Source organism: Harpia harpyja, chromosome 17, assembly GCF_026419915.1.
Source record: "Harpia harpyja isolate bHarHar1 chromosome 17, bHarHar1 primary haplotype, whole genome shotgun sequence".
Taxonomy (NCBI): Eukaryota; Metazoa; Chordata; class Aves; order Accipitriformes; family Accipitridae; genus Harpia; species Harpia harpyja.
Genome location: NC_068956.1, coordinates 11,695,877 through 11,723,818, shown reverse-complemented (window position 1 = coordinate 11,723,818; position 27,942 = coordinate 11,695,877). Strand labels below are relative to the sequence as shown.

The following is a 27,942-nucleotide window of genomic DNA, read 5'->3' as shown; positions in this document are numbered from 1 at the left end:
GATTTATGAACAGGCGATTGCATTGCTAATTGAGCTTTCAATTAAAAATATGACAACAAAATACTTAGGGTTAAACATTTTATTTTATAATAAGCCTTACACCAGGATCACTAAACATTTTGTGTATCACCCAAATAAGTTACATTCACTCTGAGCTTTCATGTCATTTTAAAAAAGTTAAATTTCTCAAAAAATAATTTTCAAGTGAGCTGTAATAAACTCTGCATAACCAAGCCTGAATTCTTTCACATCAAGTAAATATTCCAGTTTTCCCTGCTGCTTTGACAGTACAGACCAATTACAAAAGCCCCTCCAAATTTGCACTAATTAAATGGAGACTCACTGAAATTACTGAGACTTTCTGAATACTCTGAATAACAGTAGTAACACTTCTAAATATGAGCCAGACCACTGAGCTGAGTTGCAAGAAGTGACGTTTTGCCTGAGGAGAATACTAAAGTATCTTGAATGAAAACCTTGTTGCAAAGGGACAGACCACACTAATGAGCATGCAGAACACAAACAAGAGGCAGCAAACCTCACATTCACAAGCTTAACCACAACTTTTAAGGGGACACAGCATTTATGCAGTCTTCTACTATTTCAAAAAGATAGTGATATATATCCGTCCTCCGAGCAATGTCAAGGGCTGTTTCATCCAAGTTGTTCTTCAGGTCTGCTTTCACGTAGCGATTCATCAGCAAGAGTTCAAGGGTTTCTCTACTGTTTTTGTTTCCTGCAGCAATATGCAACGGTGTCAGCAAACCATTTGTCTGCGCGTTGATGTCTGCACCCTGCTGAAGTAAGAACGCGGCCACTTTTGTGTTGTTCCACTTACAGGCGCTGTGCAGAGGCGTCCAGCCGTCCACTGTCTGCGCATGAACGTCTGCCCCTTGGGCAACCAGTTCATGTGCAACGTCCAAGTGCCCGCTGTAGGCAGCTCGATGGAGAGGAGTGTACTGATCTTCATCACGAGCATTCACTGGCGCCAGCTTTTCGGAAAGGAGCCTCTTCACTGTACTCAGCTATTTAAAGAAAACAGGTAATTTAATATGAAACTCCGCAAACACAGTGTATGACTTTTACTGTTCTGTTCTGATGGAAAAGCAATTTCTGTCGGTCTCAAAAAGGTTTAAGTGCAACAAGAAATTTTAAATGAAACCAGTTATTGTTACTGGGATGGGGGGGGTTCTTTGTTTTGTTTTGAAAGAGATACAACATGAACATTAGATGCAATGCCTTAGGGTACCTTTACCTTACACCCCCCCGTTCACTGTGAAGGCGTAAGTACCTCCGCGAGACTGTAGATGGAGCTTGTGTGCGTAAGAAAGGCAACTAATGAAAATTAACGTGCATAAGAGTGTAATAAGCTACGCAACAGGAATCTTGGTCGTCTCTCCCTCACTTCCAAGCATAAAAAGTTTTGGGGTTTTTTTCCCCTATGAAAAGATAGGAAAACAGTCACCCATTATCTGCATATGGAGCTTTTGAGAAAATAAAATTTCAGATACACCCTCTGCACCCCAGTTAAAAGGCTTACTTGCCATGAAGAAAAAGGCTGGCATACTCTCAGCTTATAGAAGTTTAAGAGTGCTGTTACTTTAACTTTGATCTACAGTCCAAGCTTTTGTTCTGAAAGTTAATGGATCCAGAGATATTTTAGTGTGTGTGGGCTACAAAGGGAGATGTTTTACGTGCAGTGGCTTGCAAAACTGGATCAAAATAGTTCAGAGAGATAAAGGAATGTGTAGGTAAATTTTTGCTTGTGGATGAAACTGTAGATATCCACACAAAATAACATTCTTGTTATTCGTAATACACACAAACAGAATAAATGCCTCACCCGATTGTTTTCGGCTGCCCAGAGTAGCAATTTCTCTGGATTTTTTTCCATTTTTTTTTCCTGTGTTTCGTACCATTCCTCACTTCTTTCTTGTTCATCCTCCTCATCATCAGACTGTCCTGACCAACAGCTCTGAGTTCCTACAGGAATCAGATGCCTGTGCGTCTCCAGCAGTTCAAGCTGGTTAAAATTCTCCGTAAAGTCTTCGAACTGCTCGCTGTCGTCATCTTCTTCATCGATTTGTTTGTCTTTATTCATTTTCAGTTACCATCTGTAAGGAGCAGATATACAACGCTACTTATAGTAACTTTTACTGTTAGCCGCGCAGCGATTATCAATAAAAACATCTGACGGAGGATGCAGACATCAGCAACACGACCAGCAGCAAAACTCAAGAGCAAACCAGCCGCTCCTCCCCTCCGCCGGGCTCTGCCAGAATCCCCAGGTAGCCCCCACGGAAGAAAAGCACCGCGCTAGCCCAGTTTCGGAACGGCGTCACCTTCAGACACGCAGGGCGAAGACCGGGCGGGCGTGCCGCCGAGCGCCCTCGAAGCACTGCGCCTTTTACAAACAAAAGCTTTGGGGAGCAGGCTAGACCCAAAAGCCGCGTTTCTGCTCCTCCCCGCGGGGCCGGCCCCGCCCAGCGCCCCTCGCTGCCCTCCCCTTCCCCTCACGCCCCACGCCAGGCCCGGCCCGGGACCACCGGCCTCCATCCCCCCTCCGCCGGGGCCGCGCCGCGCCGCCCCGGGAGGGCCTCAGCGCCCGCCCCGCGCCACCGGCGCCCAGCAGCGGCCCGGCCCTTGCCTGCCGGCGGCCGTCCCCAGCGCAGCCCGTCCCGGCGGCCGCCCCATCCGCGGCCGCCGGCCGGCCCCGCCGCGCGAAGCGAACGCACCTGCGGCCTCCACCACCCGAGCGCTCCGGGGGCGGGGCCGCCCGGCGGGGCGGGGCCGCCCGCCGAGGGAGGCACGCCCACCACCCGCCCTTCCGGCCCGCCCCCGCCAGCCAGCGGACGTCCGGCGTCGGCCGGCGGCTGACCAACCGCGGCGGCCCGGCGGGTGAGGCGCCGAGCGAGCGAGCGCGCTTCGAGCGGGGCGGCTCTCGCGAGAGCGGCGCGCGGGCCGCGGTGGCGGGCCCCGCCCTTTCCCGGCGCCATGGGAACGGCGCGGGGCGGCAGGCGGCCGCGCTAGGCCGCGGGGTGAGGGCCGGGCCGGGCTCCGGGCTCCGGCGCCAGCTTCTACTTGGCCGCGGGCCCCTTGGCGGAGGATCGCGGCCTCCCCCGCCGCCCTCCGTTCTCAGCAGGGCAGCCCCCCCGGTGCGCTTCCTGCGCTGGCCGCTGCCCCGCGCTCCTAAGGGGGAGCGGGCCGGTCGCCGCCGCCGTTACCGAGCCCGATGGCCGTCGTGCTCGTCGCGGGGACCCGGTGCCGCCGTGCCCGTCCGCCCCGTCTCCCGCCCGGTCCCGTTTTGCGGCCGTTCCCGTGAGGTTGCCCGTCCCCTGCGTACTTCCGGGTGGCCTTGCCGGGGCGGAGGCGTCGGGAGCGGCGCTCCGTTCCCGGGCGGCCGGTGCGAGCGGGCTGGCGGCGCCCCACGGGGCTGCCGTTCGCCTTGTTCGGTAGTAAATGGTTGAACCAAGCACGGATCTTTCCTTGTCTTGAATGGCTTGGCAAGCAGTAATTACCAGCAACAGACTGGGCAGCTGATCGTTCAGCTCCCGGTGCCTTTCTCTCGTAACTGGTTTGTTGTTGTCTCTTAGGCTTTACATAGCGTCTCTGAAGACAGCAACTCTGACCTGACTTACTAGGCTGTGTCCAGAGCCTTTTAGCGAGGAGTCTCGGCACAAAGATGAGTACCATCAACTCCCAGTAAGCTCCTGTTGTCCGCAGCTCTATGTGGTTCTGTCATATCAGATAGCAAGACTTTTGTATGTTTGGAATGAGTTAAGAAGAACTCAGGTCATCATTTGTGTTTTCCCTCAGGTCCTTATGATCATCATACTTACTCTCATATATATATATCTGGATAACCAGTGCAAAGAGAGAAATTGAATGTTTGCTCACCAAGTCTTTTTAAAGGCGGAAAACATACAAAGGATTCTTTAGTTTTTCATTAGATACTTCAGAGAGATGGTTGCAGCCCTTTACCAGAGTAGGCTGATTGGGATAACCAAATCTTCAAACTGGTTGGTTTGGTGAAGTACTGTTTGCGATAAAAGTAGTGAAATGTTTTGAGAAGATTACCAGAATTATATTTTGATAGAGTTTTATAACAAATCTCCTACGTATTTAATGACTTTGGAAATAACAGCTTACCTTAATAAAATCTCTCTTGAAATTCTTAAGTATATTGCTCTCTAACACAAATTTTCCCGTCTTATTCAGGGATGATGAAGATACCTTTAAGATACTTATTGCTACTGATATTCATCTTGGCTATTTGGAGAAGGATCCGGTGCGTGGAAATGATACATTTGTAACTTTTAATGAAATTCTGGACCATGCTCAAAAGAATGAAGTAAGTACTGCTTTTTGGAAAGTGAAGCAGTGAGACTGTGGAAAATGCGTTCCAACCTGCCAGAAGCTATAAAGCTTAGTCCTGGCACAATCTTTAGTAATATCAAATTAGATGACTAAACTAAACTATTTATTGCAACCAGTTATGTTTCTGTTTCAGTAAAAGGAATGCCTATTCCTTTGTGACAGGGTTCTTATTAATTTATGACTCTGGTTGCATTAATGGTGTTTTCAGATTGCCTGCAGCAGTTCCAGTGGTATTTAGAGAGGGTTTGTCACTGCAAGAAGGGAAAATAATTGGGGAGAGTGAGGGTAATGATACAAAGTCTTCAGACAACTCAGAAAGTAGGAAAATAAGTTAGAAACTTTAAAGCGTTGTTAAAGTGCTGAGTTGCTGAGGTGAGCAGTTCCGGACCCCACATGATCCACAGCTGAGAGCTGCAGCATGGGGCACAGGGGGGTTTCCCGAACCAGGGGAGCCTCTGGGGGGGCTGAGAAAGCCGCCAGGAGCCTGCAGCTCATGCAACAGCAGCTGATGGGACCTGGGTGAGGCCAGGAGCAACAGTGGCCAAGCCCGCCCACACATATAAAAGAAGCCCCTGGGGAGCGCTGGTGACCAGGAGCACAGCGAACAGGGCAGGCAAACGGGACGCGGCGCGGCAGTTTGTGTGGCAGTTCGTGCAGGAAGGGTGCTGAAGCCCTGCCAGCTCCACCAGGGAGCAAGGGTATCCACCCGGCGGAAAGACGCGGCCTCTCTAAACTCTGCACCCACCACGACCGACGCCGCTGCCCAGACAGAGCTCCGGTGCCAGGCTGCAGGCCGTGCCCTGCTCTTACGCCAGTACCGGCCGGCAGCAGTGAGCAGAGCTGTGGGAACTGCAGGCCCAGGGAGAGGAACTCCTCCACTTAGTGACAGAGCTCCGGGAGGAGATGAGTAGGTTGAGGAGTATCAGGGAGTGTGAGAGAGAGAGACTACTGGAATCGCACCCTACCTTCCCTGAGACAGGCCCGACAGGCAGTCGGGACGCGTGATGCGGAGGATTCCCTGTCCTCTCTCTGCCTGGCTGAACGCAGTGACTTAAGGGATAGGCGCAATGGCGACAAGTTCCTGCCCGGCGCAGCAGGCGCGTCTCCTCTGTGACCACCCCACCTTCCCGGGTGCCCTCGTGGAATAGGTATGAGGCTCTGCAAGTGGAACCGAACAATGGCGAGGACGACGGTTCATCCAGCTTGGCGGTGTCGCCCAGGTTAAGTCGGCCTATGTCCTGCGTCAGAACCGCTTCCCTAAAGAAAAACAGAGGGGTCGTTGTCCTAGGAGTCTCCCTTCTGAAGGGAACAGAAGGCCCAATACGCAGAGCAGACCCATTTCTTAGGGAAGTCTGCTGCCTCCCTGGGGCCCGGGCTAAAGATGTGAAGAGAAAGCTTCCTACCCTGGTACGGCCCTCGTATTATTATCTGTTACTGATTTTTAGGTAGGCAGCGATGAATTTGCAACGAGAAGTCCGAGGGCAATCCCGAGAGACTTCAGGGCCTTGGGATGACTGGTTAAGGGGTCAGGAGCCCAAGTAGCGTTCTCCTCTGTCCTTCCAGTTGCAGGGAATGATGAGGGAAGAAACAGGAAGAGCCAGCAGATCAATGCCTGGCTCCGAGCCTGGTGTCACTGGCAGCATTTTGGGTTTTTTGATCATGGGTTGGTCTCCACAATACCAGGCCTGCCGGCAACAGATGGGGTACACCTGTCTCAAAGGGGTAAAAGGATCTTTGCACAGGAGTTAGCAGGGCTCATTGGGAGGGCTTTAAACTAGATTTGAAGGCTGAAAGGGGTAAACCCAGGCTCACTAGAGGTAAGCCTGGGGCTGGCACACCAACGTTTGAGGGACGGTGTGCTGGCAAGGCCCTTCGTTCTGCCGTCTCAGTGGAGGTAGGGGATGGAGATCCACGCAGCAGCAAAGACGCAAGGCTTATTGATGTGTTAGAAACCAGGGAAGCGCCTGAGAATAGTCACGTAGGAATTAGGGCTTCTCCCCCCAAAAAGGTGGCGGGATCAATAGCCCAACTGAAGTGCACCTACACCAATGCACGCAGCATGGGCAACAAACAGGAGGAGCTGGAAGCCTTGTGCAGCAGGAAAACTATGATACAGTTGCCATCACGGAAACATGGTGGGATGACTCTCACAACTGGAGCGCTGCAATGGATAGCTATAAACTCTTCAGAAGGGATGGGCAAGGCAAGGAAGGAGAGGCGGTGGGGCAGCCCTGTATGTTAGGGAGTGTTTTGACTGTCTAGAGCTTAATGATGGTGACGATAGGGTTGAGCGTTGATGGGTAAGAATCGGGGGGAAGGCCAACAAGGCAGATATCATGGTGGGAGTCTGTTATAGACCACCCAGCCAGGACGAAGAGGCAGACGAAATATTCTATAAGCAGCCGGGAGAAGCCCTTGTTCTCGTGTGGGACTTCAACTTACCAGATGTCTGCTGGAAATACAGTACAGCAGAGAGGAAACAGTCCAGGAGGTTCCTGGAGTGTGTGGAAGCTAACTTCCCAAGACAGCTGGTGAGGGAGCCCACTAGGGAAGGCACTGGACCTGTTGTTTGTGAACAGAGAAGGACTTGTGGGTGGTGTGATGGTTGGAGGCTGTCTTGGGCACAGCGATGACAACATGGTAAGAGTTTTTGATTCTTGGAGAAGTAAGGAGGGGGGTCAGCAGAACTGCTACCTTGGACTTCTGGAGGGCAGACTTTGGCCTCTTTAGGAGCGTAGTTGAGAGAGTCCCTTGGGAGGCAGTCCTGAAGGGCAAAGGAGTCCGGGAAGGCTGGACTTTCTTCAGGAAGAAAATCCTAAAGGCACAGGAGCAGGCCGTCTCCCCATGTGCCGAAAGACAAGCCGGCGGGGAAGAAGACCAGCCTGGCTGAAGAGAGAGCTTTGGCTGGAACTCAGGAAAAAAAGGAGAGTTTACAACCTTTGGAAGAAGGGGCAGGCAACTCAGGAGGACTACAAGGATGTCGTGAGGTTATGCAAGGAGAAAATTAGAAGGATCAAAGCCCAGCTAGAACTTAATCTGGATACTGCCGTAGCAGACAATAAGAAATGTTTCTATCAATTGATTAGCAACAAAAGAAGAGCTAAGGAGAACCTTATCACTCTGTACAACTACCTGAAAGGAGGTTGCAGTGAGGTGGATGTCAGTCTCCTCACCCAACTAACAAGCAATACGACAAGAGGAAATGGCCTCAGGTTGCACCAGGGGAGGTTTAGACTGGATATTAGGAAAAATTTCTTCACTGAAAGGCTTGTCAAGCATTGGAACAGGCTGCCCAGGGAAGTGGTGTAGTCACCATCCCTGGAGGTATTTAAAAGACGTGTAGATGTGGTGCTTAAGGACATGGTTTAGTGGTGGACTTGGCAGTGTTAGGTTTATGGTTGAACTTGATGATCTTAAAGGTCTTTTCCAACATAAACAGTTCTATGATTCTAATCTATGATTCTGTTTTTAAGGATTGAATATTTCTTAGTCAAATTATTTGTAATTTTGATGAAGATTATTTTTTTTCCTAATGGCTTTTCAAAAGTTAAATATGTACAGAAACTGCAGGTAGTACCTTCTTGAAGTAATGTAGCGATAGCTACTGATTTTTTTCCCACTAGGTACCACAGCAATGAAAAGATAATGTATCTCTTCATGCCTGTCAAAAGAAAATGTTCGGGAGCCAATCTGGAGACCCTTATTAAAACACTTCACTGGTATTTTTTTTTCAAGACGATCAGTTGTATTCTCCTATAGCTTTTCATAAATGGGTCTTTTCGCGTTTGGTTTTGTTTTAATGAATAATTTAGTTAATGTTTGTTTCATGAGCAAATTAAATACTATGTCTGCAACTACCAACTTGTTTTACGTAGAAGTCCAGATATGAGGAGATATGTGGAACTCCTTAGAAGAAATAATTTAAACAATTATTGCTTAGAGGTCTTCCAATGTAATACAAAATGTTGTATTAAAATAATAGAGCTTTTTGTTACATACAGGTGGACTTTGTTTTATTAGGTGGGGACCTTTTTCATGACAACAAACCTTCCAGAAAAACATTACACTCTTGTTTGGAGTCACTAAGAAAATACTGCATGGGTGATCGTCCTGTTCAGTTTGAAATTTTGAGTGATCAGGCAGTTAATTTTCATTATAGCAAGTAAGTATGTTCCTACAAATTATGGTGTAAGGTTTGGTTTGCATATGGGGTGAACGTGTTGTGATTTTTGTGATTTATATCCTCCATGACTGGAACCTTGAAGTCTTAGGCCTGTTTCTGTGGGACAGTTTACAGGATGACTTCACCTGTCATCTTTTATAGTCTAAGTCTATGAAAGAATGCACACAATTTTTTGAGAAACTTCTGAATGTGTTGTGACATTTGATACATTTATGTAATGTATAGTTTCTATTCTGCAAGTACAATGCAAGTAAACCAAGTTACATGAATTGCTGTGGTAAAATCAGCAGAGTTCTTTGTGTGTTAACAAAGGTTGCACAGCCCAGTCCGCTGCTCTTGCATGTACCACACAACATGTACAATTCTTTTCATAGGCTTGCTCTAAAAAAATAGGATCTTTTTGCTACCCTTTTCCCAGTGGGAAGTGCCATTCCAGTCCATGAGTAAGAAACTTCTTATGCTGTGAAGCTTAAGCTTATTCGTAGCCACTTAGTACTCATTTGCGCTGCTGTCATGATGCATTTGTGATGACGTTAATTTGAAGAGAATATTGGGAATTGTCCACAAATTTGCAGATATAGTTTAACTTTTTTTTTTCCCTCTTCTTGTTCAGGTTTCCATGGGTGAATTATCAGGATGGAAATCTCAACATTTCTATTCCAGTTTTTAGTATTCATGGCAATCATGATGATCCCACAGGGGTAATTATTATCATAATTGTACTATACTGTTATATTACAAAAATAATGTTATAGAAATAGAGACTTGTATAGAAATACGCTTCTTGGAGAACAGGCTAGTTTTAGTCAGTTGCTCCACTCCTCACAAAAATATTTTGTGTATCTTTAGGAATTCTCTTAATTAGTGACAACAAGTTAAGCGAGGCATTAAAAAAGGGAATGGAAAGAAGTTAAGGGATCCATATGAACTATGTTTAAATTCTTAATTTACATAGATTTCTGTCATTGAGAACAGAATCACTTTTCATGCCAAGAAGTGGCAGCCTTTCAGGAAGTTTCTAAAATGAATTCTATCTGCAGAGACTGAAACCTTTTTTCTTTAAGAAGGGGAATTCTGATACTTTGACTTGTGCGTATGCAATTGATACACATCTTATGTTTTCAAGGAAGATAAGCTAATGATGAAAGGCTAGTTTAAAAATCAACAACTAAAAGTAAGCAAGAAAAGGGCATTTAGAAAGCTGCACAGCATGTGTATTGAATTAATAACTTTGCATTTTATATCAAATAGCAGTGTATCATGGAGATGAGTGTTGTAAAAACGGAAGTTTAACTTTGGACCTCCTATGAAGTAGTTAGCTTAACCAGATAATCTTCTGTAGTAGTTTAGAGACTTTGGCTGTTTGGGTTTATTTTTGGTTTTGTTTTTCTGAATGATTTAATGTTTAATTTCATGTTTTTCAAATGAAGCAAGACTTGTAAGCAAAAGGGATTGTCTTCTGTACGTGAGAGTACTAAAAAAACCCCACTGATATATGTGGTGGGGTTTTTCAACTACAGAAGTTACTTAAGGAAAGATACTCTCTTTCCCTTTTAAGACTGTTTCACTTAGACTTTCAAGACTAAATTTTCTGCTCAAAGTTTTTATATTTGTTTCTTAATATTTTCTACAGGCAGATGCACTGTGTGCATTGGATATTTTAAGCTGTGCAGGATTGTTGAATCACTTTGGACGTTCAACTTCCGTGGAGAAAATAGATATTAGTCCCATTTTATTGCGTAAGGGTAGAACAAAAATTGCGCTGTATGGCTTGGGTAAGTGTTAGTCTGCCAGACTGTGGCTAGGCTATTCATGTATTACTGAAGCTCAGTGGGTCTAAATTAAGTTGGAGGAAACATATAGTGCCGCAACAAACATGAAGGTGTAAGTAATACTAAATTAAAGCGTATCCGTTCTGTGATAGTGTTAAGTTTCTCCTCCTGCATTGTCACTGGCTGAAAGTTTTTTTTTTTCTTTGCCTTTTTTTTTTTTAATTTTAAAATAAATCCTTCAATAACCTTATTTCTGTACTTCTATTGGTCTTAAATGAGCCCTGCTTAAGTTAGCCATAGATAGTGCCTGTGTATCGAGTCAGGGCAGTCACACTCTTAAATTCTCACTGTTGTGTATTAAGCTTACTTCTGCCTGTTTAGGTAAAACTTAAACACTGTATGTTCACCTGCCATTTTGGTTATATTTAAAAACATAAACTGTCTGAGCAGAAACCTAATGTCTGATGTGTCTGTCTGAAGTAGGTCATAAGTAATATCTGTCGCAGGTAACCTCAGTTTCCTGAAAGAAACTGAGGAAGAGTATCATATTTTAAAGGTGTTCTATGGTGGGTTTTCAACTTCAATTTGTCCCTTTTCTGTTTTCTCCTCCACCTTCCCCTCTACCCTCACTTTTTACTTAGACGGGTTATGTTTGACTGCTTTCTGCCTAGACAAGTTAACTATTAAGATCTTAATTTTTTCCCCTTATTTTATGTCCAGTGATGAGTGCTTAAACACTTAACTTCCAAGCAACTTTTATAGCTATAAGTTAAGTCCTAGCTGGCCATGATTTCGTATGTTTAATGAGATACTTTAAAAGCTTGCTAGATGTTCTAAGGGTTAGTAGTGAGGGTTCTAATACCACAATGTAAAAGTTTTCAAAAAGCATTTGAATTTTTAATACCCAAAATCATTACTGGGAAATGCAACAACTTTCTAAAGTATGGGTGTTGCTGCATAAAAATGTTCATGAGATGTTTCTTTGAGCTCGTGCCAGTATTATATACCCTCTTGACTTTCTCTGATTTAGAGAGCACTTGTTCTTATACAAAATACGTAAACTCCATATGGGATTTTATTGAAATGCATCATGAATCCTGGGTACGGATGGTTTGGGGTTTTTTTTTCTTGTTAAAAACATCAAGGAAATAATCAGTGACAGACAGTTCAGAAGTACTGCAGACTTTTTCCTGCTGTGTGGGAATTCACAGAATTTGCAGAATTCATGGTTTATTTCTTGTTTTGTAGAGAATTTAAAAGTATGTTTAAGAACTCCATCTCTGCTCAGTAGTGTCTGTTTTTAGACTCCACCTTACAACAAAATAATCTTACTCTGTCAACAAGAAACAAAACACCTCTTCTGATATTTTTAATTCTGCCCATAGTCAGTTGTTTGGCAAGAGGTCTCAAACCAGATGTAGTTAATGAAACTGCTTTTAGCAATTCTTTAAAGGTAGATTTCCTGTTAAAATATCTTATTTTCAGAAGTCTATTTAGTAAAATAGCCAATTTATACTTTGACCTGTTCAAATTCTTAATCATGCCTCAGACTTCTTAAGTCATGAAAATGAAGATCTGATCTTGCCACAAAGTTGTGTTCTTCATGCTCTTTTTAATAGAGTCGCTGATAAAAATGCTATAAAATGAAGAGTTGGTTTACCACACAAAAACAATTTGATGTTTTGTTTTTTCCACTCCAGGAGCTATTCCAGATGAGCGGTTGTATCGTATGTTTGTCAATAAACAAGTAACCATGCTGAGACCAAAGGAAGACGAAGATAGTTGGTTTAACTTGTTTGTGATTCATCAAAATAGGTAACAGTATTGAATGAATTACAGTGACTTGTAAACATATTGTGTTACTTCATTAAAATGCCTTGAAAAGGCTAGTTGAGAAAGCCAGCTATGCTAGTTGGTGCTTCTTGTGAGTAGCTGGTTTCTTAAGATTTTCCCAAATGAAAGCATTGTTTTTACAGCTCTTCTTACAGAAGAATCATAAAGGAAAAGAGTTGAAATAAATGAGTTAGGAATGTTGGGAAATCTCTTCCCAAACTCTTACAGTTAGGGGCAGTGGAGGGTTTGTAGTGTAATATGCATAGAATTGTCTTATCTGCTTGTTAGAGCTGAAACAGCATTAAACTTCATATTGTATCTTCTATCCTTGTTTGAACCGTAATTTGACAAGTGCTATATCTTCCCATGCACTGCTATACTTTACAGGCTCTCTTGAATAGAGCATAGGTAGCATGTGTTCTTTCTGCCTACACACTTCTTCCAGCAGTGGTAGTAGGAACAGGCAGAGTTCTTTTCCAAATCTTTTCTGATGATTTTTCCTGAATAAGAGTGCAGTCCTCATGTGCAGGTAATGGTGAGGCAGAAGTAAACAGATACAGCTTAGATAACCCTGTGTACTGATCTCTGTCCAGTAGACTGAAGGAGCTCACTCCTCTGTCTCCTCCACCTTCTGTAAAGGGGTGGGGGGTGGTGTGTCTCACATCTGTTTAATTCAGTGGGGTTTACCCCACCGTTTAAAAGAACAAACAAACAAACAAAAGGGTGTGAGGTGCTATAAAAGCATTCATATGGAAAATAACCCTGAAGTCTTGCAAGCCAAGTAAGAAGAAAAGGGAGATCCAAATAAAAGGAGGGGAACAGAAAAGAATGAGCTGTGTAAGTTACTGTTTTGTTTAACCAAACACTTTAAACAATTGCATAAGGAGTAACTGTGAAGAGTACCTGATATGGAATGTACATCAGATATTTTTTCTGGCATTTCTGTATCACTTTAAATCACACTGATGTTGTTCTCCTCCTTCACTCCCCTGTTGCCCACCCATGACTGTATGCATTCTAATTATTTTTCTCTTTTCTTGAACAGAAGCAAACATGGAGCTACCAACTACATTCCAGAGCAGTTTTTAGATGACTTTATTAATCTTGTTGTGTGGGGTCACGAACATGAGTGCAAAATAGCTCCATATCAAAATGAACAGCAACGTTTCTATGTTTCTCAGCCAGGAAGTTCAGTGGTGACATCTCTGTCCCCTGGAGAATCTGTGAAGAAGTGTGTGATCTTTTTGTTCTTGTTTATCCCTTGCCTTATGTCTCTTGTGTGTTGTGTTGACAAAGGAAAAATACTCTTAAGTATGCAAGGACTTGTGTTATAGTGTGGATTAGCTGCAGAGTGTGACATAACAAATGAAGCAGGTAGAATCAGTGCCTAGAATAACTTTTGCTTTACTTAGGATTAAACCTAACATTTGAAGCAAATGGAACTTACGTAAGAAGAGTTACACTCTGATAAATTGGAATACAAGGAACTGTGTACGCGTGCTTGTGCATGGAACAAGCACTGTCTAAATATAATAGAACTGAAGTTTGGCAGGGCCAACCCTGAAGTACAGATCCAGGAACTTCCTATAGCTTTTAAACTTTTTTATCCCTGAAAAGTAAACGTTAATTTAAAACAAATCTTTATACCATAGTGATCTTAAGTTTATCTTCTAGTAAGTTACCTTTCTCCTTTCTAGACACATTGGTTTGCTGCATGTTAAAGGGAAAAAAATGAAAATGCAGAAGATTGCTCTAGAGACAGTGCGAACTTTCCACATGGAGGATATTGTTCTAGCTGATCATCCAGATCTTTTTAATCCTGACAATCCTAAAGTAACTCAGGCAATACAAGCATTCTGCATGGAAAAGGTAACTTGTAATGCTAACAGTATATGGATAACAGTGTAGTGACAGGGAATGGGATCTGTGACTGGTTTTGAGGCTGGAAGATGAGAAATCTCGTGTCTTGCCCCATATTATTCGAGACAGACTTAGGCAGTGTTTCCGTAGGATGCTAATTCTGTGACACTCACTGCATGCTTGGCTTCCAGGTTCCTTGACAGGGATAGCCTACTGAAGTAGGCTGGAAGTGCTTTATGGGAGTCCATATCATTTTTGTACAAAAACTGCCGCCTAAGAGTGGGGCACACTGGGATGTGCACTTTGGAACCGGCATAAATACATGCACCTAAACCGTGACAACTGTGCTGTGCTGTGCTGTGTGAAGTGGCAGAAGTAACTAAGCAGGTTTATTAATTGCTGTTGGTTCTTAGGTCTGTATAAGTCTCTTCCTGCTTTTCCCTGGACCTAGAAATTTAGCAAAGGATAATAGCTATAAAGTAAAATTGCATGAGTGATCAGTGATGTAGATATTGCTGGACTACACTATATCTGAAAGATAAGCCTTTCATTGTGACTTTTTTCTCATTCATTCTTACGGCTTTTGGCTGGATACTGGTACATATGTTTGTTCAGGAATGAGAGCACATCCTGTAATTATTTATTTTTATAGCTCCCCCTGCATCTGGATGTATTTTCAGTTATACTTGAAGGGTTCAGGCATCTCTAAGAGAACAAAGCGGAACTGAATTTCTAATTCTGCTTCACAGGTTGAACTGATGCTGGACAACGCAGAAAGACAACGCTTGGGAAATCCACGCCAGCCAGAGAAGCCTCTCATAAGATTACGAGTAAGAAATTGTTCGGTTTGGATTGCTTTGTTTTGAAAGGTCACTGTGAAAAGTTTCAAAGTAAAGTCATGCTTTTTGTATAAACATAATATATAAAATTTCTTACTGTGTACAGGCAAGTATAAATCGCCTTCATACCATGATTCTGTTTTTCTGTGGTATAACTAGTACTCTATGGTAAAGGATGAGATGGGTCATAAGTGTACTTAACTGCTGGTCTGAGTAAGGGTATCAAAAGTGGCTATCTACAGAGAAGTCTTTCTAAGTCATATTATCCTGTGTTTGTTCCTAACCTAATAAATGGAAACTTTCCTGAACACTGGTAAATGAAACAAGTTAGGAACAAGTTATGAATCCGGACTGTTATTAGCTATTCTGTTAATATTATTATTAGCTATTATTATCCGTTAACTATTCTGTATAGTACGGTAAAGCATTAATTTTAGGTTAACTTATTTTTTACTTTAATTTTTCCTTTGAAGTGTAACAAACTCATCTTGATTTGTGTGGCTTCTCTATTTCTGTTTGTTTCATATTTAAATTTTTCTTTTCCTCTTTTAGGTTGATTATGCAGGTGGCTTCGAACCATTCAATGTCCATCGTTTTAGCCAGAAGTACATGGATAGGGTAGCTAACCCAAAAGACATCATATACTTTTTCAGGCATCGTGAACAAAAAGAGAAGAATGGTAATTATAAAGGAAGGAATTATTGGCTTGCCTTGGTTTTCATTCTTCTTCCTTTACTTTGTTACCCAGCACTTGCAAAGGCTTGGTGTCTACCGTCTAATGTGTTACAGGAGGAGTAAAGATGCATAGCCTCATTTAAGTGTATATATATTGCACAAGTATTTCTGTTCTATTTCCGGGTTTGTCTAAAATTCTGATATTCAGCACAGCATCTTCTGACAGTTACTCAAAAATAATTCCTTTTTCTTTGACCTCAAACCTTACTGAGTTGCTTATAGTAATACATATAGCTCCATACCAGACTGAGTTACTCCATGTTTCTATGATAATTACCATGAAAGACATTAAACATCTCACTCCTGAGACTTCTCAGAATGAGGTGGCTGGTTTGGGGCACTCTGCAGGAAACGAGATGGATGTTGTGCCTTTTCCCTTTTTTTTTTTTAATTTTATTGCTGTAGTAATTCATTTGTTTATACCTAAAAAAGTAATGATGGGGATGGGCTTGAGAGATATTTGTATATTTAAAAAAAAAAAGAAAAAAAAGGTTCAAATGTACAACAGCATTTTGTTTGCCCTAATTAATCATGTGTATGAGGTGCTCTTGGCTGGTCTGTTCCAGGTATGTCTCTATTCAAGCAAAACAAATAATTGCTGTTACTATTGTAGCATTTCTCACTGTGCCTAGAATTCTTGATAAATGGTTAATAGATGTAGCCCAAATACTGGATTTGTAATAGTCGCTAATGAAGATACAGCTTGCACAAGAACATACTGTGCTAAAGAACTGTTAATATTTCACATTCGTGCATTGTAAGTACTCCAATTCCATTGACAGTTTTTACTTACACTGTCAGTTTTATAAAGTTCAAAACATCGTGTTTCATGCATAAAAACTGCTTTTAGTGAGTTTTTTTTAATTATGGTTTATTGATCTTGTTTTATTTTGCTGTGTTGTTTTTTTAATGGTTGTGTAATCTCGTTAACATACAAGATAGCTACCACATCTGTCACCGTGTTTCATCAATACATTTTAATTTTCCCATTTAATGTGCATGTCGGGTTCAGGAAGGGAATGTAAAAAGAATACCATGGTTCTTTGCATTGCTTTATTAGATGTCCTCAAATAAAAGGGAGGTGGCTAATAAAGCAGTCAAAATTTTCAATACATGTGCACATAATGCTATGATTCAGTACAGGTGATGTTAAGACTTTATGAGTTCAGAAGTTGTTATTTCTTTTGTCATAGCTGCTTATATAACAAGGCTAACAAAACAGTGTTTTGTGCTTGCATGTGGCAGATGTTTGGAAGCAGTCTGTAGTCACTTTAGATTATTTTCTGTAATATGTGGTTACCTCAGTTGATTATCCCCTTCATTCTTCTGTCATTCCTACCTTGCTGCCTGAGAATGGGGGGCAGCCTTAATGAGCTACAAACATTTTCTACTGAAAATCAGTCAGCATGCTTTGGAGGAAAATTTCTTCTCTAGTAACAAAGTTACTTATAAAAAAGCCCTTGGATGAGTCCTTTTGATTTTCTTCCATTTGTGATCTTCTAGAGTTCAATTACAGTAACCTTCAGGACATAGTGTTCAATTTATAATTCCAGACATTTGGTAGTTAGAAGAATACTTTGTATCTGCTAGAGGTGGAGTTGTCTTGTACAGTTATTGCATCCATTCTGTTTACCTATGTTTCCAGACAATAGTCTTTACAGTTAGAACAAAAAACCTTTACATATAAAAGGGACCACAATTCTTAAGAAGCCTACATTAACCTTTTTTCCTAGTACTGTCAGTGGGATGATAATAATTAAAAGCTGCAAACGTGGGTGACGGTGCCACTGTGCTTTTCTATTCTAGACAATGATCTTAATTTTGGAAAACTGGTTGGCAGACCTACTGCTGAGGGCATGACACTGAGGGTGGAAGACCTTGTAAAGCAGTATTTTCAGACAGCAGAGAAGGTATCTTTCTACCTTTTATGGTTGGGGTTTTTTTAGTGGAATATAATCTTTTTATCTTTTTTTTGCTTTCTTAATGGGAGTAGTGTGCCCTGAAAAGACTCTGACATTCACCAAGAAGTGAATTTACTTCCTATATAACTGCATGTGAATTCTGTATGAAGTATATGTCTTAGGTTAACAAGTAACTGTTGTATATAGGTTGTATAGTGTATGTGAACACATGCTGGTTTGAGAGCATTATGATAACTCTACGTGTGAACTTGCAGTGTCTGCCCTGTACTAAATGATGTGTCATGTTCTTACAGGAAGAAAATGTGAGGCAGCATGCTCTGAGTGAGAAGCTACCTTAATTTACTATAGGGTCAATGTGAGACTGTACCATTTACTATTACCAGCTGACTTGGAGTACTTGTTACTTTGCAGTATATTTGTGTCCTCAGACATAGTGCAATTCCACATTATATTTAAAGCAGAGCAGGGAGAAGGAAGAGAGCCCCCCAATAGTTTGCTTTCTCCCCACCCTTTTGTTAAACCCAATTTACTTCCTTTTCCCAACACCAGGGCAGTAACGTCTCGGAGGTAAAAAATAATAATCAGTGAGTCAGACACCAAAATGCTTGATCTAGATGATCAAGTACAACTTTCAGAAGCTACTTCGGAACATGCTTTCTATAAAGTCATTAGAGCAAGGATTCCTGAGGTAAAGATCCCCCAAATTATATCATATTGCCTAACCTTAGACACATGTTAGGCGTCAGTATTAGGATGGCATAAACCATGCCCTGGAAGGGCTATTTGCCTTACAAATATGATAGGGAACCCAGGGTGACTAGTTCAGAAGTAGGTACTTCCTCAAACGTATGCCATCCCTAAATCCCATAGGGAGGGGTAGTGGTGTCAAAGACAGGGCACTGTATTACTCTATGAAAAATACATTTTTCTTTTAATCTCTTTTCCTCACTTAGTCTGCAAAATTGTGCCTGTTAACGCCATCTTCCAACTTGTCTGTATGTTCTTATATAAACAGCTCAGTTACTGGTCCTGCATTTGAGGCCTGCTTCAGCAGCTCAACATCTGTCAAGACTTGAAAGGATCTGTTGATGTTCAGAGAAGGCTTGCAGTAGGGGGAATCGTATGTTTTAGATTAACACTGGTAATGAAAGAAGGAGAGGGGGAAAAGCATATTGTGCTCCAAAATGATGGTAGGGGTCTTAAACATTGTATTAAGTTAGCTTGTGCTTCAGGCTTTGCTAGACACCTGATCTTGTCTGATTAGGGAAATAAAAGGACCCTGAGGTGGCACAGGGCTGTAGTTGAATGTTCAAAAAATGTTAGACCAAAAAATGTCTGGTAAGTACCAGACTCTGTTCAGTTCCAGTGTTGCTGGTAAACTGAGATTAAAATCCTGGAACCTGGAAATTAGAATCACTGCTATTTGTCTCTTTAGCAAGCTTTTTATTTATTTTTTTTTTTTCCTTTGGAAGAAAGCTTAATTGCTGAAAGTCAACATGAACATTCTGCATCATTACAATCAGTCATTCTTTTGAGATGCTTGTCTTATTTTTTTGTAAACTTCTTATTATAATAGCTGTAAGATTTATTCCTCTGCACAGCATTATTTCAGTGAAGGTTTTATGCTTCTGATGCAACCCTCAAAACAGTTCCTAAAGGACGCCTGGAAGGATCAAAAATCATTAATAAGCATATATAGTGCTTATTACTAAGAAATTATCTGTGCTGTAGTTTACAGACAAAAGAGGCTATTTTAACATTACTATCCATATGGGGGTTTCATTCTCAGAATGTTTCCTCTTACTGTATTGGGAAGGAGGGTAGAGAAGAGAAGGGTGTGAAACACCACCAGTAGCATCTACTACTTTTACTAATTACTGTCCATAGCAATATCTTGATGTAGAATATCTTGATGAATATCATCTCACTTGATGAACGTGTGAGAACTATTGGTATTCACAGAATTGCATTTCAATAGAGTAAACTTCTCCTTAATAGCTCTTAATGCTTCACAATAATAATTTGACTTGCTCTGTAACTGGCATTTTTTAGTGTTAGAATTTTATAGTAAAACTAAGTAACTTATAATCTGTAATAATTCAGGGCCTGTTTTTAATAGCATTTTTATGTCTCTGCAAGTCGATCTTTAGTTTAAAAAGGGGGGGGAACTAGGAAAGAATACAGTTTACCTTCTCTCAGCAATACATTTCAAACAAATTATTTTAGATATGACTAGCACTGTAGTTTCTTTACTGTTTATGAAACTTTTATTTGATGAGTCTGGAAAATACTCTGTTAAGTAGGTGTTACATGCTAGTAGCAAGAGGGTCGTAACTGTATTATGACGAGTAACATGTTTGCTTATTGCTGTGCTTTTCTCTGAAATCTTCAATGCACATTACTGTTTTTGGAACCAACTTAATGTAATGTTTATCTGAAACAGCAGGAATATTACTTGCTTTCTTTGATGGCAGATGCTTCTTAACAAAATGTTTTCCCCAATTATAAAGAAAGTACAGCTTTCACTTCTAACTGAAAGAGGAATGGGAGAAGCAGTGCAGGAGTTTGTGGACAAAGAGGAAAAAGATGCCATAGAAGAGCTGGTGAAATTTCAACTAGAAAAAACACAGAGGTTTCTTAAGGAGCGTCGCACTGATGCAGAGGAAGAAAAAATAGACGAGGAGGTAATATTCTCTTAATGCTAATTCCTTAGGAGAGGTTAAGACAGGTAGTAGAAAAAACAGTGCTCAAACCTGATTTAATAGATTTGCCTGTGTGTGGAGCATGTGCAACACTCACCTCTAGTCATTTTCTGAAATTAATAAATATCGTGATGAAGTTTCAAATACATAGTTTAAAAGCTTGTATTGAAAATGGGGTTTAGGTATGCTTATACTGATTCTCACTTTATTTGCACATGCGTGTGTAGAAAAGTTCTGTCACTTTAATATATGTAGAACTATATATATATCTCTACTGCGAGAAAGACGGTAACTATAATCTCTCTTAGCTTTTTCATATTGGCTTAGGGAAGAGTACAAGAACAGGGCAAGCATAAAGGAAACTTATCCTTCAGGTGTTCTACTAGCTTCTAACTGCTGGCAGCTGAGGATCTCCCAGAGACAAACCTGGTTTGTGTGTATTTAGTGACCCTTAATAGACTTCTCTGTCAACTTGTTGAGCTTCCACATAAGCCCATGTATTCAGTTGTAATATTCAAGCATGGTATGAAAAATTGTTCTGCAGCTTAAGTGTGCGCTGCGTAAAGAATAATTTAGTGGGGGGTGTAAGGTTGTAGCTACCTGTTTTCTTGCTTGTTGCTTTAATTCATGAGAGGTTGAAAGACACCGTAAACAATCAGTGCCTGTAGGCTTTCTGTGGCACTCTGGGGTTTTTGGTTTTTTTTGGTTTTTTTTTTTGTCTTTTGGATGAATATCTTTCCCTCTCACCCATCATATATTTTTTCATATTTGGCAAGCTGGGCTTTCTTAGTTGTACATGTTATTGCAACGTTTGTTTCTTCTCAATATCGTTCTTTTCTGTCTTGCTTCTTCATCTCTACCCCTTCTTTTCCAGTTATTCTTATCTCACTGTCACTTATTGTCAACTTACGTATACCGTACTTCTCTTGAACATAGTATCTCCTACTTTTCATCACGTCCCAAGCTTTTGTCTCCCCAGTGATGTAGCTCCAGCTATTAATAGAATGTGAGATCCTTAAACTGTAGGACAGCATGAAAAGGCTCTAAAGAGACTGTTCAGTTATTTTTGCAGTCGTCTTTGACTTTCGCATGAGCTTGACTTAATAATTCAGTGATCAAGACTTCTCACTTGCTGTGTTTTGATTATTGTATGAAATGAACTATATTTTGATGGGAACTCTTTTTTTATTCAGGTGCGAAAATTCAGGGAGAGTAGAAAAAAGAATACTGAAGAAGAGGATGAGGAAGTTCGTGAGGTAACTCCTTTGAATTTTGAACATAGGCTGAAGAGTGGAATAGTGACTTCTGCATATGAATGAAGTCACTTAGCAATACTTCAACATTGTCCTTGCCAAAAAGTGCCTGTCTGCCTAGGGAAGATTAGTAAGTCTTTTTTAAATCTTGCTTGGTATAATGTGTGCCTAAGCTACTGCTCGATTTGGCTTTTGAGACCTCTTTTCTTATGCAAATTTGTGAACTTGAATGTTCAGTTGTTCTTGCTTTGAACTGAGGTTTGACCAGGCAGGTGACCTTCAGAGATCTGTTGGCTTAAACTATTTGTGATCCCATCACTAGTGGACATGCGGCTAGGCTGTATTGCATGATATTACTGGAACAAATTGGTATTATTGGTAAACCTTTAGGTACTATTGCCCTCATCAGTAGTCTTAGATCTTAAAGTCTTAGATCTCCCAGAGATTCATATCTAGATTGCATGTATCTTTTTCCAAATAGAATTGCCAACCACTGACAGTGTTGGTGCTCCTTTGTCTTTGCCAGCTAGGTGGGACTGGAATGAAATTTTGAGAAAAAGGACACCTGGGGTGAGATTCAGTTCTCCTAATCTGAGATATCTTCATGTGAACTAGTTGTATGAAGCACCCACTGTCATCAGTGAAGATCAAGTCAATGGAGCTCAGAGGGTGCTTCCTCTAAGCAGATGCATGTAGCTGACAGGATGACCTGAACTGTTCACCAAACTCCAGTGACAATGTATCATATTAACTAGCTCCATTCTGTTATCAGAGCTTAGCTAACTACTTTATATGTACACGTCTAGATTAAATAGACTTAAATACTGTCCCTGCTTTTTGACAGACTGCCTTGCCTTCCATAATGCTGTGGATTTGAATCTTCCAAGCCTCAATGGTTTAGAACTATATATCACAACTAGGATTTAACAATAGTGCATTTCATCATTTAAGATTCTTTTTCCTATAGCACTTACTGTTCCATTTCAGGCAATGACCAGGGCTAGAGCCCACAGATCTGAGGATGCAGTTCTTGTCGCAGCCTCCAGTGATGAAGAACTCATGGATACGGGGATGAAAGACACTGGTGATTCAGATGATGGCCTTCCTGCAACACTGAGACGAGGAAGGGGTTGGGCAAGAGGTAGGGCAAGAGGTGCAAGAGGACAAAATTCAACAGCAAGAGGTTCATCTCGAAGGGGAAGAGGTAAGAAAAACTTCATATTCTTTGTACTGCAGTTACTGACTTTTTTCTTTAAAAGGCAACTCTCTTCTGATGCTTCCATCACGTGGAAATGTGTTGCTTAAGGACTCCTACTGGAAAAAAAATTCTTCACAGATATTTTTGGTATCATATTACATAGAGCCTTACAAGGGCTAAGTTGTGACTTTTTCACAGGGTGATTAAAAGAAAAATATCTTGCTTCCCAGCTATGGAAACATAGTAGACTCTTAAAAGATGCATTATTGGGAAGGTCTGTGCAATGATGTGCATGGATAAACCTTCGTTACTGCTAAAAGTAATGCATTTGATCAGTATAGAGACGAGGTACAGATTGTCTCTATCCTAATGCAATTTATAAGAGACTTCATTGTTTCTAGTGACTGAGAAAATGGGGAGTGTTTCCTAAGCAACATTAAGTAAATAGCTCCTTGGCTGTGTGTGATTGTGCACTTTACAGTGATAGCGGTACTTCCATTATATATAAATATCTATATAAGTAAAAAAAGAAAAGATGGGATCTTGCAGTAATACACTCCTTTGAGTTGTCTCAGTAATATATGCCCAAAGGTCTAAGAGCAGGTTGAGTTGAAACAAAGGCAGTCATCTTAGGACTGATTTGGTTAGTGCCTTTAAACTGGTTCTATGAGCATGTGCTCCAACACTGTTGTGATCCCATCGGAGCAGGGGCGTGTGGGTTAAGAGGCTGTGTCCGTGGGGCTTTGAACACTTCACCCAGAGCGGTCCGCCTGCGTGTAAGGAGGGCTTTGATTCAAGGAAGAAAGTGAAGGAGTAAAGACAAATGTAGGTTTTTAAGTGACTTCCCACTCAGTAACGATAGACTAAAGGGGGGGAAAAAACCCAAACACTGAACAGATGTGCATATTGTTTATTATCCCTACAGGAAGCACTAGCCAAGAGTCAGCTACTAGCAGCAGAACCTACAAGCCTGTATCTGTGCCTGCCAAGAATATGTCTATCATGGATGGTAGGCTTTCGATCTGTCCATTACTCTAATCTGCTCTCTCAAATTGTAATGAAGGTGTTTGTTTGACGAAGAAGTGCCATAATTGCCTTTATTTCTATTAGTCCTATTCAGCTGTGAGAGATTCTTTTGGTTCTAATGAAATAGAATAACTAACTGTGATGAGAGAAAGAAAAATGGAGGGGAAAAAAAAGAATAGCGATACCCTGCTGTCATGGGGTAAAATGAAATGTATCAGGAACTTCTGACTAGAACTGGAAATAGGGAACATCTTACTGTATGCAGGTCCTTAAGGAATAAGCATAGAAGGAATGTGACTTAATAGTCTCTATTTTATGCAGAATATTCCTCAGTGGATAAAAAGTTTAAACTTGACTGATGTTTACAAGTTAGTAAGCTTTAATGCAAATCCATTTAGTCTTACATTGTAGCAAGTTTTAGAAATGCCAGTTTTTATAGGGAAGAGAAACTTAGTTGCAATTTAAGTTGCATGTATGAGAGTAGCCCTTCCTTGCTACAGAGGACAGGCTCTGAGGAGACAGCGTACGTAATCTGAGTGTTAAAGAATACTGCTCACAAATCTGTACATGAATCCCACACAAAATACCCAAAGGTAGAGCAAGTTTTAAATTAATCAGCAAATTACCTATATTTTAAATTGGTCAGCAAATGACCTAAAACACTGTGGAGAAATCAATTTTAGCAGATGTATTGATGTCTAAACTGTTAGACATACAGGAACATCAGTTATAGTAATATTTTTCTCTTCCATGTAACCAAAGTTACTGCAGGTTTTTCAGCCAGACTGGGAAGCACCTGCTGATGCACAGAGGGTTAGATCCCTGGGTTTTTCAGACTCTAGCAAAGGCTTAATTTATGTTTTGGTTTGGGGGGTTTTGCTGCTTTGTTTTACAGGGTATTTTGTAGAGAAAATGCATTCTAAGCAGGTCTTAAATAAAAACTATGATATAACTTTTTTTACATTTTATTGTGTGAGCACTGTAAAAATATTATCTTTGTTTTATTCTAGCCTTTAGGTCTTTGAAACCAGAGCCCTCTTTGAATTCATCTAAATCTTACTCTGAGGTAAGAAGCATCTTGCATGAGTGAAGTTGCGCTACCTTTTGCTGTCTTCTGATTTGAAAAATAAATATATGGTTAAAACATCAGCCTAAACCAGCAGATGTTCCCAAGCTATCAGTTCCAGCAGTAAGTTTCTGCATGTTAATTTGTACACCTTTTGTACCCTTTTTTTGGTATGGTGTTTTAGAAGAACAAAGACCATGTGACCATAGTCTTAAGATACAGAGTATATATACGTGAGTATTTTGGGGGTTTCTGCAAGATCAAAGATCTGAAGAGCAAAACTTGTGCTTTATTTGCACGTGCTACAGTTCTAGCCTGTAGCCCTGTCAAGTGTATATTGCAACTAAGTAGGCATATAGTTGGAAAAAAACCCAAAGGTTCTGTGCTATAGTACTGTAGTATTATGCACTATATCTCTGCAAGAATAAATTCTTTGAAAAAGCTTTATAAATGATATAATTTTTTCAGGATATTATGGATGATGACTCTGATCTAGAAGACGTTTCTATTGTTCGTTCTTCCAAAGTAAATCAAAGGTTGGTATGTTTACTTCATGAATGCTACCATGACTGCCTTATTTCTGATTGGCAATCAGCAGAGTCCAGGGATCTGATCCACTACCTGAAAAAAACAGATTTTTAAGGAAGTCATAACACTGCTTAGAGAATTTATATAAATTTTTACCTATTAATGTGGATGATCTTTCTATAACAATAAATTGGTCTACTGATTGAGATAAGCTAGGTCAAAGCTTTAGAATTAATGTTAGTTTGAGAATTTTAATTGTTCTACTTACTGTTATTTCTATTCATTCTTAATTTCTGTATTGATGGTTCAAATCTAAGTTGAAGGGAAAGTTATTGGAATGTCTGGTAATTGAGAACATGCTGATACCTTTTTTTCACTTTGTACGCTTCAAGGTTGTCAACTACATCTTCACTTAGTAAAAGAGGTTCACAAAGCCAAACATCTAGAGGAGTTGATTTTGAGTCAGATGAGGTATGGTATATAGTGATCTCTTTTTCTTTTATTTTGTGTAAGCAAGCTTACTGTTTTACAGCTATTTGAATAAAACATTTCAGAGTAAAATTGAATTTTTTTTTTTCCACTAACAGCGCTAGATTATTGCAACCAGCTTTAATTAGAATATATACATAATCATCAAAAATAAGGCTGGAAGGAACCTCAGGACAATATCCAGTCCTTTTTCCCTTCAATCCTTAATCAGTTAATTGTCATTCCTGAAATGTGTGGAATAGGTTATTTTGCCTGGGGAAGAAAGTAATTGTAATCTCTTCTAGTGCTTGGCTACGTCCTTTCATTTGTTTATGTACTTTATTCTTGTAAAAAGGAAGATTTTTTTTTTTTTTTTTTGCATTTAAAAATGGCTGTTTTCCAGGGCACTTTATTGTTTCATTGCTGCAAATTATGTAAATACACTTTAAAGAAAAAATTAAAATACTATCTTCAAGTTTAAGATGTCTGTTCTTGCAGTATATATTTGAACTGCTAGGAAATGGTTACTTCCATAATTAAACAAGTAGAACTTTATTCACAGTTTGCACTGAATAGAATACACATTATACTGTCAAGCACTGTGCAGTTTGTTTTCACAGACTAATAGGCTGTCATGTATGGTCAGGATCCTGGCCTTAAAAATGTCAGGTGTTGGCCACTTCAGAGAAAATGTTACATTCTTGTCCCTTCTCTCCATTGTACTATCTCTTCTTCTTGTACCTGAAATACAAAACTACATGTTTGCTTGAATATGCAAAAAGAAACTGTATTTTTGATTCATGCAAATCTCAGTAAATTATGATTTGAGATATGTATATGGACCTAACTTCATTGAGGTGTGTGCTGCTCATAATGTTACCATTTTCCTAGGTCACACCTGAAATATAGACTGTTCCCCATTTCAGAGTAGCTGTTCTGAATATATTGACATAAACTCAGTTTCTATTCTCTGCACATTTGTGATCTGGACTTTTAAATCAATGGATAATCTCTTTCATATCAAAACCAACAAGAACAGGTCTGTCAGAAAACATGGAATAATGTGACCAGGCTTTCTAGTTTAATCTAAAAGTGACTTTACTTTTTATGACCCAGAATGCATGCTAGTTCTAGTAATACCTATCTGTTTACAAATTACAGGATGAATTTGATCCATTCAAAAGCACTGCGCCATCAAGAAGAACTAAGTGATTTCTGGCTTGCTGTACAAGAGAGACTGTGAAAGTTAGTGAAGAAAATGGAAAGCAGTTTGCAAGGCATTCTCCATATGACGTTTCTCTGTAAATGATGGCTTGCCTTCAGTTTTTGCTTCTATGAGATGTTTCTGGTTTGGGGTTTTTTTTCAGTGGCACCAAATTTGGTATAATTTGGGTGTTGTGTTGCTTGATGCATTAGACTAGAGTGTCTAATATTCTGAAGTACTGCCTGAAACTGCAAGTTCTTTCTAAAACTTCTAAAAGCCTGTTTTCTTTCTGGGATGATAATAACAGTCATATCTTTTATAGAAAACTCCATCTCTTGGGCTTGAATTTTACAGAGGAGTAAATTTATAGTAGTATGCAAGTATGGACATGGACTCGGTCAGCATAACGAAACTTGTACTTATTTGTAATTTTCTACGGATACAGTTGAAAACTCTGGAGAGTAATAGTTTGACCCAACGGTTTTCAGTATTGAAGCTGGAAAATGTTCTAATACTTTCAGCTCTACTAGGAGAACTAAACCCACTATTGCACTGTTATTAAATGTCATAGTATATGGGAATTAATTCTGGTCTGTAATTCAAGAAGTGTCAAAGGGGACTCTTATCTCTTAATGTTGTGGGCACATCCTAGGCAGAGATTTTAGCAAAGTGTATAGGATTGATAGGAATTGTATCAAGGGTTCTTTCTACCTTTTTCACAATTTTTTTTCAGTCAGCTGTCAAATTCAGAGCGGCTTTGTTTATAAACTGCAGCAGTTCTTGAATTGTCTTGTATAGAAGATAAAGATAGCATCCTTCACTCCAGGGGGGGAAATGTAACCTGGTGTGTGTAGAAAGACTGTACTATAAACAGATACTTCTCCTAATTGTTAATGTAATTTGTTATATGGGGGTAAGATGCTCAGAAAATCAATGTTATTTCTCAGAGATCACATTGGATAGTTTTTGAAAAGTC

The 27,942-nt window shown here is 40.6% G+C and overlaps 2 protein-coding genes across 5 annotated transcripts; one reads left to right on the top strand and one right to left on the bottom strand.

The window, feature by feature from the left end:
- Positions 1 to 64: 64 nt before the first annotated feature.
- On the bottom strand, positions 65 to 3,321 carry ANKRD49 (ankyrin repeat domain 49). Of its 3 annotated transcripts, none has more exons than XM_052812369.1 (3): positions 3,225 to 3,321; positions 1,844 to 2,114; positions 65 to 1,025 (listed from the first exon to the last, which is right to left on the bottom strand). In XM_052812369.1, the coding sequence occupies exons 2-3, from the start codon at positions 2,099 to 2,101 to the stop codon at positions 567 to 569; spliced, it is 717 nt and encodes a 238-aa protein (XP_052668329.1). In that variant the 5' UTR covers positions 2,102 to 2,114; positions 3,225 to 3,321; the 3' UTR covers positions 65 to 566. The 3 variants fall into 3 exon arrangements, with proteins under 3 accessions (XP_052668329.1, XP_052668327.1, XP_052668328.1); XM_052812367.1 differs by lacking the exon at positions 3,225 to 3,321 and adding an exon at positions 2,736 to 2,838; XM_052812368.1 differs by lacking the exon at positions 3,225 to 3,321 and having other exon boundaries at positions 1,844 to 2,454.
- MRE11 (MRE11 homolog, double strand break repair nuclease) lies at positions 2,935 to 27,853 on the top strand. Of its 2 annotated transcripts, XM_052812364.1 has the most exons (20): positions 2,935 to 3,038; positions 3,594 to 3,702; positions 4,219 to 4,351; positions 8,379 to 8,539; positions 9,174 to 9,261; positions 10,194 to 10,335; positions 12,033 to 12,147; positions 13,211 to 13,396; positions 13,863 to 14,034; positions 14,775 to 14,855; positions 15,417 to 15,543; positions 17,406 to 17,509; positions 20,032 to 20,205; positions 21,417 to 21,479; positions 22,464 to 22,680; positions 23,600 to 23,683; positions 24,711 to 24,766; positions 25,235 to 25,302; positions 25,687 to 25,765; positions 26,924 to 27,853. In XM_052812364.1, exons 2-20 carry the CDS (start codon positions 3,683 to 3,685, stop codon positions 26,972 to 26,974), a joined length of 2,121 nt encoding a protein of 706 aa, XP_052668324.1. In that variant the 5' UTR covers positions 2,935 to 3,038; positions 3,594 to 3,682; the 3' UTR covers positions 26,975 to 27,853. The 2 variants fall into 2 exon arrangements, with proteins under 2 accessions (XP_052668324.1, XP_052668325.1); XM_052812365.1 differs by lacking the exons at positions 2,935 to 3,038; positions 3,594 to 3,702 and having other exon boundaries at positions 8,398 to 8,539.
- The last annotated feature ends 89 nt before the right edge of the window (positions 27,854 to 27,942 follow it).